The sequence below is a fragment of the Danio rerio genome, chromosome 7 (genome assembly GCF_052040795.2).
Source record: "Danio rerio strain M-AB ecotype USA chromosome 7, GRCz13ab, whole genome shotgun sequence".
Classification (NCBI taxonomy): Eukaryota; Metazoa; Chordata; class Actinopteri; order Cypriniformes; family Danionidae; genus Danio; species Danio rerio.
In genome coordinates this window covers 61,924,215-61,935,336 of record NC_141027.1, presented here as the reverse complement: position 1 = coordinate 61,935,336, position 11,122 = coordinate 61,924,215, and the positions used below count along the sequence as shown (strand labels likewise).

The window sequence follows — 11,122 nt, the reverse complement described above, 5'->3', positions numbered from 1 at the left end:
CAGTAAAATTACAGTGTACTTTTCTGAACGTACCGTGTAAGTATATTGAATGTAGGTATAAGGGAACAAACTGTAATGCTTGGGTAAAAACGGGGGTAACAACCAGATATTCATCACGAAAATTACCGCGTAAGTACAGTGAAATAACGGTGTACTTTTCTGTACGTATAGTGTAAGTATAAATAACGTTTACGTTGGTATAAGGGAACAAACTGTATGTAGTATAGTTCGCTGTTGTGTGGGAAGAAGAAGACAGGGTCGGCGATATCAGGTAAGCAATATATTTTATTTTGCTTCTCTGCACACCACTTGCAAACTGTGTCTGTATTTCTGTGTGTGTGTGCTCTCTCCTCTCCCGACTGCTCCTCCCGTTCTCCTTAAGAAGGGAGTCTCTCCGGCCCAATCACTAGAAAGACAGGTGCACTGTAAAATGTAATTAGTTGACCTTACTTAAAAAAAGTATGCAAACTCGTTGCCTCAAAAAAATTATTAAGCAAAGTAAACTTAAGATTAGTGAGTTAGAAAAGCTTGTTTTTTTTCAAGTGTGCAGTACTATATCAAGTAGTACCATTAACACGTTTTTTTTATGTTCATGTAACTTAATAGCCATACTTAGTGTTAACTTAATTTTTTCATTTTGTGTTGATTGCTTGATATAAATTTAACCCCACTTAGAATTACTAAATACCTACAACTTAACACTGTCAGTTCTGCTCACTCATTTTTTAAGTTCACTTAAATTAAAGAAACCAATTTCCTTTAATGGGTCCTTCTTGGACCCAAACCTGGGCAGCTGAAACATGTGACCTTTTCTCTTCCCCATTTATCTATTTTTGCTGTTACTATGTGATAAAGGCAAACACAACACAGACATATAATTTAAAAGAACACTCACTGGTTTGATTCAGCTCCATTACAAAATTTATTCAATGCACATTCAAGTACAAAACAGCAGCTAAACAACAAAGTTGTGGTTTGATTTAACTGTATAAAATGACAAGGAAAAAAATAAAAAATAAAAACATTTCTGTGAGCTAATTGTATGCATGTCTCCCAATATTAAACAGGTAACTACAGGACGACTTCAGTGCATGCAAAATCAGTGCATTTCTGATCAAAACCGAAAGTACAACAAATACTTTTGTGTCCCAAAGTGAGCAGTCCAAAGATTAAACCAACACAAATAAAAACATCATTAAAAGTTTTCCCAAAACACAAATGTAAACAGGATAACCTTGCTAGGTTATTTTCTGACATTATCATCTAATAACAACTAACAACTCATTGCAACTGTTGTAAATGAGGGCGATGCCAACCCTCTTGTGCACCACCAGAGGGAACCATCGCCAGAATTCTGATTCGACTCACGGACTCAAAATCCCATAAGCCCTGCTACCTGGCACTGATTACGGTCCAGGTGCAACTCATCAGCTCTCGTGTATATATACCACACTCACGCTCCGGTTCGTTGCGAAGTCTTGATTTGCCTGGCTGTCATTTCTGAGCATTCCATACTCCCTGCTTCGGACTGATCTGTGTTTCTGACCCTGTGCTTGTTCTACGATTACGAAAGACATCTGCCTGCCCCTGATCTCCAGCCTGTTATTCTGACCAGTAAGATATCTGCCTGCCTTTGAACTTTTGCCTGTCCCACGTTCTGTCTCCTGGATTGCCCCTTTGTGTTTGTTTGTATGTGTGCTCTTAATAAAGCTTGCAAATGGATTCAATGCCTTCTGACTCATCACTACAGAAGACTTCGCCACTACAGAATCCAGCAGCTTTAGCACAAGTCTCGACTGAACTTTCCGCTCTAACCACTCAGTTAGCCACTCATCATCAACAACTCACCCATCTAACTTCTCTCACGGAGGAACTGGTGAGAGCTATGCAGCAACTCCGTCATCCGAATCCTGCAGTTACCCCGCCTGCTACCATGACAGCTTCTCAACCAACGCATGTCTCCAATGCTCCGGCTACCGTAAGTCCCCGATTAGCTTTTCCTGAAAAGTTTGATGGGTCACCTTCTCGCTGCAAAGGCTTCTTATTGCAATGCAAACTATTTGTTAACCAACAACCTGCATTATATCCCACTGATTCTAGTCGGGTGGCTTTTGTATGCAACCTGTTAACGGGGAAAGCGCTGGAATGGGCTACAGCGATATGGAAGGAGGAGGAATGTAACTATCCCACATTTGAAACTTTTCTCAAGCAATTTCGGGAAGTGTTCGAGCACCCAGCAGATGGGAGAAGCCCCGGTGAGCAGTTACTTTCTCTTACACAGGGGCGTAACACAGCTGCAGAATACGCCCTGTCATTTCGCACTCTCGCCGCTCAAACTAACTGGGTTGAGGATACACTGAAGACACTATTCAGACGGGGTCTGAATACCAATCTACAATCTGAATTGGCTTGCCGTGACGAAGGAAAGAAATTGAACGAACTCATTGAACTTACCATCCGTCTTGATCATCTGATTCGCAGCCGTAGAAATCCTCGCACACAGCTCCATGTTTCAAGTGACACGCCCCCTGATGAACCCATGCAACTGGGTTTCACCCGTCTCACCCATGAAGAAAGAATGCATCGATTGCAAAATCATCTATGCCTGTACTGCGGTCAATCAGGGCACAGGAAATCCACCTGCAGCGTACGACCTCAGACACCAGTTCAATCGGTGAGTCCTTCCCATGTTCCTGCACTTTTCAGTGTACTGATTCCTGTGATTATTAAATTTGATAAAAGAATGATTAATACTACGGCTCTTGTCGACTCTGGATCTGCCGGAAACTTTATATCTAAGAAATTTGCTTTATGTCACGAACTATCTCTCAGCTCATATGATTCCTGTCTTGCAGTGGAAGCACTAGACGGTCGTCCTGTGGGTGAAGGACGCATCCGTATGATTACGAATAAGCTACAGTTACAAGTTGGTGTTCTACACATTGAAGAAATGCAATTCTACATTATTGATTCAGTTAATCATCCACTGGTGTTGGGACTGCCCTGGTTAAGGCGACATGATCCTCATATCTCCTGGAGGGACGGACAGATATTGCAGTGGAGTGAGTCATGCATGAAACAGTGCATCCAGCCCATTCACAAAATTCCATTACGAACCACCAATGTGTTACCTGAACTCGTTGATGAACTAATCCCCATTGAGTACCATGACTTACATGAAGCTTTTAGCAAACAAAAAGCTACTCAACTTCCCCCACATCGACCAAGTGATTGTGCTATTGAGTTAATTCCAGGTTCAAGTCCTCCAACGGGTCGAATATTCCCTCTGTCACAACCTGAGCACAAGGCAATGTCTGAATATATCGACGAGGAATTGGCCAAGGGTTTCATCCGACCTTCTACATCTCCTGCTTCAGCTGGATTCTTCTTTGTAAAGAAGAAAGATGGCAGTTTACGTCCCTGTATTGATTACCGAGGGCTCAATGAAATCACCGTAAAATTCCGCTATCCATTACCCCTCGTACCTCCTGCCCTGGAACAATTAAGAAAGGCTAGATATTATACCAAGCTTGATCTTCGCAGTGCATATAACCTTGTCAGAATCCGTGCTGGTGACGAGTGGAAGACCGCGTTTTCCACCACTAGGGGGCACTATGAGTACACGGTAATGCCCTTCGGCCTGTCAAACTGTCCATCCGTGTTCCAATCTTTTATGAACGATGTCTTTCGGGATATGCTGGATCGCTGGGTCATCATTTACATCGACGACATCCTCATATATTCAAACACGATGAAGGAACATGTTGAACATGTACGTATGGTGTTGCAACGCATGATTCAACATCGTCTGTACGCCAAATTAGAGAAGTGTGAATTTCAACAGACACAGATCGCCTTTTTGGGATACGTCATCAGTGCAGAAGGGATTACCATGGATGATACGAAGGTACAGGCAGTTCAACGATGGCCGTTACCCCAGAATCTCAAGGAGTTGCAGCGATTTCTAGGTTTTGCCAACTTCTATAGACGGTTTATCAGAGGCTTTAGTTCAATAGCCGCACCATTAACAGCCATGACCAAACGAAATTCCCACAAACTATCCTGGTCCTCTGAAGCACGCCAAGCATTTAGCGATCTGAAGACTCAATTCACCACAGCTCCTATTCTCCGTCATCCCAATCCAGACCTACCTTTCATTGTGGAAGTGGATGCATCCAACACAGGAGTCGGTGCTGTGTTATCTCAACGTCAGGGTCAACCATCCAAAATGTATCCATGTGTCTTCTTCTCCCGTAAATTGACCAGCGCAGAACGAAACTATGATGTGGGAAATCGCGAATTACTGGCAATGAAATTAGCCCTGGAAGAATGGAGACACTGGCTGGAGGGGGCTAGTCAGCAATTCACCATATTAACTGACCACAAGAATCTGGAATATCTTCGCTCAGCCAAACGTCTAAATCCCAGACAAGCTCGTTGGGCTTTGTTCTTCACCAGATTCGACTTCATTGTCACCTATAGACCAGGGAGTAAAAATAGTAAAGCAGATGCACTATCCAGGCTATCAGAGGATAAAACCCCAATTAGTGATGAAACCATTATTCCTACGAACTTACTAGTGGCTCCAGTACAGTGGGACATACTTACCGAGATCCAAGAGGCCAACCGAGAAAACAACCCTCCAGTAGACTGTCCGAATCACCTGATTTTTGTACCCAATAACATACGTACCAGATTACTGACCCATATTCATGACACTCCCAGTTCGGGGCATCCAGGCATCACTGCAACTTTGGAGTTAGTCAAAGCCCGTTTCTGGTGGCCGTCCCTCACGAAGGATGTAATTAATTATGTTCAGAAATGTAAAATTTGCCAAAGCACGAAGGCATCTCACCAAACCCCTGCTGGCCTGTTACAACCGCTACCGGTTCCGCAACGGCCCTGGTCCCATATAGCGGTGGACTTCATTACGGATCTCCCTGTTTCCCAGAACAACACAGTCATTCTCACGGTGGTTGATCGTTTCTCCAAGGCTTGTCGCCTAATACCGTTGCCCAAACTGCCCTCTGCCTTTGAAACCGCAGAAGCCCTGTGCAATCATGTATTTCGAATGTTTGGCTTACCTGATGATATCGTCTCAGACAGGGGATCCCAATTCACTTCCCGGGTATGGTCCGCTCTCTGTAAAAATCTAAATATTAATGTTAGTCTCACCTCAGGGTACCATCCTCAATCCAACGGCCAAACTGAACGTATGAATCAAGAAGTCATTCGATTTCTACGTTCCTACTGTCATCAGCAACAGCACGACTGGAGTCGCTATCTGATGTGGGCAGAATATGCACAAAATTCATTAATAAAGCCAGCCACGGGTATTACGCCATTCAAATGTATTCTTGGCTACCAACCACCCCTGTTTCCATGGTCCGGAGAACCCACTGAGTTACCTGCTGTCACGGATTGGCTGCAGCGGAGTGAGGATGTCTGGAACCAGGCTCACAGACATCTCATGAGGGCAGTCAGGAGGAGAGAGATTCAGGCGAACCGTCACCGACGCCAGGGACCCACGTATCAACCGGGGCAGTGGGTGTGGTTGTCGACACGAGACCTTCGTCTGAGATTGCCCTGCCGCAAACTCAGTCCCAGGTATGTAGGGCCATTCAAAATTGTACGCCAGATTACTCCAGTGTCTTTTCGCTTAGCCTTGCCTAATCATTATCGTATTTCTCCTACTTTCCACATGTCATTACTCAAACCCGCTGGTGGTCCACGAGAGGAGGCGGTTGAGGAGGAATCGGAAACCAGGACCCCTCCACCTGTCATGATCGAGGGCGAGGAAGCTTACCTCGTTCGAGAGGTGCTGGACTCTCGACGTCGGGGTGGCGCCCTCCAATATCTGGTGGACTGGGAAGGGTACGGTCCAGAGGAACGGTCCTGGGTGAATGCTAGAGATATTCTAGACCCAACTCTCACGGAAGAGTTTCATCAAAGGTTCCCAGAGAAACCAGCCCCCCGACAGCGCGGTAGACCCCGGCGTCAGGTGCCTTCTCGCTTCAGGAGCCGCTCGCAGGAGGGGGGTTCTGTTGTAAATGAGGGCGATGCCAACCCTCTTGTGCACCACCAGAGGGAACCATCGCCAGAATTCTGATTCGACTCACGGACTCAAAATCCCATAAGCCCTGCTACCTGGCACTGATTACGGTCCAGGTGCAACTCATCAGCTCTCGTGTATATATACCACACTCACGCTCCGGTTCGTTGCGAAGTCTTGATTTGCCTGGCTGTCATTTCTGAGCGTTCCATACTCCCTGCTTCGGACTGATCTGTGTTTCTGACCCTGTGCTTGTTCTACGATTACGAAAGACATCTGCCTGCCCCTGATCTCCAGCCTGTTATTCTGACCAGTAAGATATCTGCCTGCCTTTGAACTTTTGCCTGTCCCACGTTCTGTCTCCTGGATTGCCCCTTTGTGTTTGTTTGTATGTGTGCTCTTAATAAAGCTTGCAAATGGATTCAATGCCTTCTGACTCATCACTACAGCAACACAACGTGGCACTATTTCCACCATTAGCAAACCTGCATAACATGGTAGACATTAATGGAATATTCTTTTTTTTCCATTGAGAACGTAAATAAGCGAGAACAGTTCCATGAAAGCATCAAACTTTCTCTGATAAGAGGAGAACAATAATGGCTGCAAAGCTTACAAAGTGCTATCTGACAGCCGACGGCTCTTTACTGTTCTAACCCAGAAGACTGTTCTTCAGAGTTAACAGTTTTGGTGGGAGGTTTTTCTTTACCAGTCCAAGCATCACAGTCTGAATGAAGTTGAGTGTATTTGCCATGCATTTTGGGTAATCCAAATGCAATGCATATGTAAGACCAAACAAAGGACAAACTGCCTGAGGCAAGTTTTTAATATGATCCATGACAACACCTCCCTCCAGAATGATGGCAGTGGAGATGGGCTGGAGTTCCACTGAGCTTTGACCCTCGTGAGGACTATCTTCACTGACAACTGTCAGCACACCAACAGTGATGCATTCTAGGGCCTCGTCTCTCTCTGTATCCTAAAAGACACACATTCTTCAGCATTGCAATTTATGCTATTCTAAAACATTCTTTTTTAGTGTTGTAATGTTATCAGAGAATATGGTTTTAAATATGTTTTCACACTGGATTGTAACAATAAAGCAAACAAAATATATTTGTTATGGTTAAACTAAAGCTAAAAAGGTCTATACATCCTCAAAGAGTGACACTGACTTTTCAACCTACAAAATACATCAATCACTGTACAAAATGTATATTGTATATTGAGCAGATAGAATTACATCTGTCAACGCAGGTATAATTTTATGTTCATGCAGACTGTAGGATTACAAATTTAAGAATATGTTTAAGATCTATGGAAGACATTTTCTATAAATTTAAATAAATTAAATGACTAAAATGAAAATTAAAACCAGATTAACGATTTCATTAGAGAAAACTGTATGCAAAATGTGTGACAAAATTGACAATGAAATGATTTCATTCTCATGGTGACAGTGCATCATCCATGTCAATTTGAAAAATAAAATGAAATTGGTGATTTCACATTTAATTTTCACTACAGTCTCGAGGCAAGACAGCCAATATTAAAATGAAAAGCCAAACGTGAAAAAGAAACTACAAATAGTTTTACAAAAGCTCTTTATTAACGCTCACGCAATAATAGTGACAACTCAAATTAAAATTGTAAATTTTAGTTTTCATTTTAATTCCTTTTATTTTGGTAAAGTGTGTGTGTGTGTGTGTGTGTGTGTGTGTGTGTGTGTGTGTGTGTGTGTGTGTGTGTGTGTGTGTGTGTCTGAGTCTGCGTTTGAACCTGTGAGTGAGTCTTTTTGAATGTGTGAGTGTGTGTGAGCCTGTGTTTAAGTGTGTGTGTTTGTCTTATTCTGTGTTTGAGTGTGTGTGAGTGTGTGTCTGTGTTTGAATCTGTGTGTGTGAGTCTTTTTGAATGTGTGAGTGTGTGTGAGCGTGTCAGTAAGTTTGTGTGTGTGTGTCCACCTCCAGGTTGGTGTGTGTGTGTGTGTGTGTGTGTGTGTGTGTGTGTGTGTGTGTGTGTGTGTGTGTGTGTGTGTGTGTGTGTGTGTGTGTAAAATTTGCAACAAGAAATCTGTGGAGCAGTCATAGAAACTGTAGCAATAGCAATGTCCTTAAGTTATCTGACAAGTGTTGGCAATGGAAATGTGTACTTGTCAATAAAATTATATGATATATTTAACCCTTTTGTTGTGCCTTGATCAGAATTGACTGCAGCAGCTCATGTTCTCAATAAAGAATCCTGTTGAAGAAAGAACCAAGTCTCCTTGTCTTCAATTCTAAGTGTTCTACAAGACCAAACTTTTTCTTATGTGCAAGTACTTACAGAGCAGGTCTTGTAGAATTCACTGGAGTCATCACCGAGTAAAATGGGAATGCCTTTGAGGACAACAGAGCGAAGTACTGTGACGTCTGGTGTCTAATGATACACAGAGAGAGAAAAGACCAGTTAACAGAGTAATTTGCAAGGCACAAGCAGACAGGAAATAAAATAGGTTGGTCTGGATGGTCTCATTTAGAACTTGATTGATGAACTATCACACAGATCAAAAGCAAAATAAACCTACTTACCATCCAGCTCATGTGCTGCATCAGCTCCCTGAGTTTCTGGCCAACAGTTCCCTTCTTGTTTTGAAAAGTTCAATGAAACGTGGGGCATACTGGTCCAGAGCCTCAAAGAAGTCTCCCTCAAGATTCTTACTGGCGATTCTATTAAACTCAGCAAACACCTGAAAAAGTAGAGAGGAGTGTTTGGATTTCTAGTCACACACCTTGAATTTATGTTTATTTGCATTATTTTATTGGTTGAGAACAAAAATTGCTTACCTGTCTCTCTATGATATGTGCTAATTGGGTATGTCAAAGAACTCTGGCCACTGTTGTCTTAGCGATGGTGATGCTCCTACAGGCAACAGGATCTCAGTGTCTGCTGTGCTGCCCTCAGTGTCTAATGTTGCGGTGGGTGATGACAATGCTGTTAAATGGAGAGTCACAAGAGGGATAATTTTGACTGTAGCTCTTTCAGGTAAATCAGTTATTTCAGTCAAATTGCAGAGGGCATTATTGGAGTCTTGATCTTCATACTGCAGTTTAAAGTCATACTGCAGTGACAGTTTATCCACCAGTTGCACTTTGAATTCTTCAATGGACTGTGGTCTCTTAATTAAAGTCAACTTACTTATATCATCTTCAGCGATGATGGCTCTCAGTAACAACCTCTGGTCCATTTTGATAACTGTTTGAAAATCTGAAAAGAAAGAAAAGATAATTTTGGCATCAAACCTAGCAACATAAAAAGACAAAAACACTTAAATGCAGTATCAGATTTGAAATACCAGAGCTATAGGAAAAACTAAATCCTTGCAAAAATCTAATTATCAAGCTTTTAATCAATGAACTTCTTTAAGACAAGTGAACACAGCAGTAAAAAAAGTAAATGGTAAATGACTCGCTTATGTGGTTAGACATCAAGGGAACTGTAGTCCTGGGTATGATGGACTATAAATCGAACCCACAGTATCTATAGAGACAGTCCAGAAATACTAATTACATCAAATATTTGAAATTCAAAATATGCATAAAATATTATGTATGATGAAATATACTATAATGAAATAATTTCAACACAAGATTTTCTTAGCTTTTGTTGTAATCCAATTGCTCTGATGTAAGCATAACTTTTACTTTAGCATGCAATAATAATACAGTTATTAGTTGAAAATACCTTTTATTGCTGGGATTATGGAATGTGTGGATTGATCACCATCTGCTTGTGCCTGGAAGGAAACTGTTAAATAAAAATACAACAATTTAGCACAACCAAGTACATGTGAAAGCTGTAACATAGGCCTATAACCCACAATGACAGCTCCCAGTATTAAAATGAACATATTATGTACAAGATGACCTTAAAGAATAATGTAAGCCACTGAGTATGCCAGCAAATATGGTCCCTATCATAGCAGACTATGATAAACTGAGTGTAAAGATCTTTCCAGACAGGTAAACACTTTTGTCTGTAGCGAACCAAGACTGATCTGGGTAGTGGGTACTATGGTAAACATGGAAACAGCACAGCTACGAATATTGACTATGAAGTGCGAAGTGTTAAATAAAATAACATTAAGTTAGTTGACTGTGGTGATATCCCCAATCATATGTCGACACAGAGTGGTAACGTTAATCCTGTTTTTGATAAGCACAGACTTTTATTGTTGGTAGCTAAAATTAGCATAGTCTTTACATACTATTTAAAAAAAATTATACATCCAGACTTGTTCTGATGTTCTGCCTGAGCTTACAAACAACAGTTATAAAACTCAGGAAACTCCCAAACCGCCGGGATCAGTCTGTCATCATCATGCTAGCTGCTAGTCAGTACTCGATGACAATGTTACTGACATGGCAGGTGGGCGCGAGCGACAGTTAACGTTACTGCTACACTAAAGTTTTTCCTCAATTTTAACGTGACAAAAGTCTTGAAAATAATAAAGTATTGACCAAGTTTCATCAAAATACAGCCACGTTATGTCCATAATATAGTTAGCTAGCGTTAGCCGACATTACTACACACATCATTACTAGCAGGCACAAAACACTGGCGCTGACACAGAAACAAAACGATCTGCGCAAGGGTAAATTAAAATATTTACTCACCAAATGAGTGTGCCAAGCACAAGAATCGCTGTTACGCTGACAATAATCACAACTGCCGTTAAAGCGATGTTTAGGTCCAGCTCAATGATATCCAGCTTCATCTGGTCGGTCAGTTGCGGTGACATACCGTTTGCAAAATTACGAATCCCGCCACGTCAAGACCCGCCTACGAAGCAGCTTGATTGGTTGGGGATGATTGATTGATCTGCGCATGCCCACAGTGTCATAAACTTACTTTTTCTAAATTAATCCAGCTCAAGTAGACTGAGCTGGTAAGATTTTTCAACCTCAAAGTACAAGTAACTTAATAAAAGTGAGTGTTAATAGCAGGTTGACAAAAACTGATTAAGGTCAATTTAATATTTTTAATTAAACACCATGTTTGCTTTTACAGTGTGTTATTTATCATTTCTGATTG

General features: G+C 41.8%; 1 protein-coding gene and 1 long non-coding RNA gene across 9 annotated transcripts; one reads left to right on the top strand and one right to left on the bottom strand.

Annotated features, from left to right (window-relative positions):
- Positions 1-421: 421 nt before the first annotated feature.
- On the top strand, positions 422-9,474 carry LOC147843226 (uncharacterized). Its single transcript, XR_015496357.1, has 5 exons — positions 422-1,286; positions 6,502-7,757; positions 7,819-7,887; positions 7,991-8,718; positions 8,957-9,474. It is a non-coding gene; the product is annotated as an uncharacterized LOC147843226 (long non-coding RNA).
- On the bottom strand, positions 899-10,846 carry LOC147836145 (uncharacterized). Of its 8 annotated transcripts, none has more exons than XR_015496356.1 (9): positions 10,705-10,846; positions 9,773-9,835; positions 9,501-9,568; positions 9,227-9,295; positions 8,875-9,022; positions 8,620-8,777; positions 8,375-8,467; positions 6,506-7,031; positions 899-1,290 (listed from the first exon to the last, which is right to left on the bottom strand). XR_015496356.1 is itself a non-coding variant. In XM_087261990.1 (9 exons), exons 6-8 carry the CDS (start codon positions 8,638-8,640, stop codon positions 6,705-6,707), a joined length of 441 nt encoding a protein of 146 aa, XP_087118116.1. In that variant the 5' UTR covers positions 8,641-8,777; positions 8,875-9,022; positions 9,227-9,295; positions 9,501-9,568; positions 9,773-9,835; positions 10,705-10,846; the 3' UTR covers positions 899-1,071; positions 6,701-6,704. The 8 variants fall into 8 exon arrangements, 2 of the variants coding, with proteins under 2 accessions (XP_087118116.1, XP_087118115.1); XM_087261990.1 differs by having other exon boundaries at positions 899-1,071; positions 6,701-7,031; XR_015496355.1 differs by lacking the exon at positions 9,501-9,568.
- Positions 10,847-11,122: the final 276 nt, after the last annotated feature.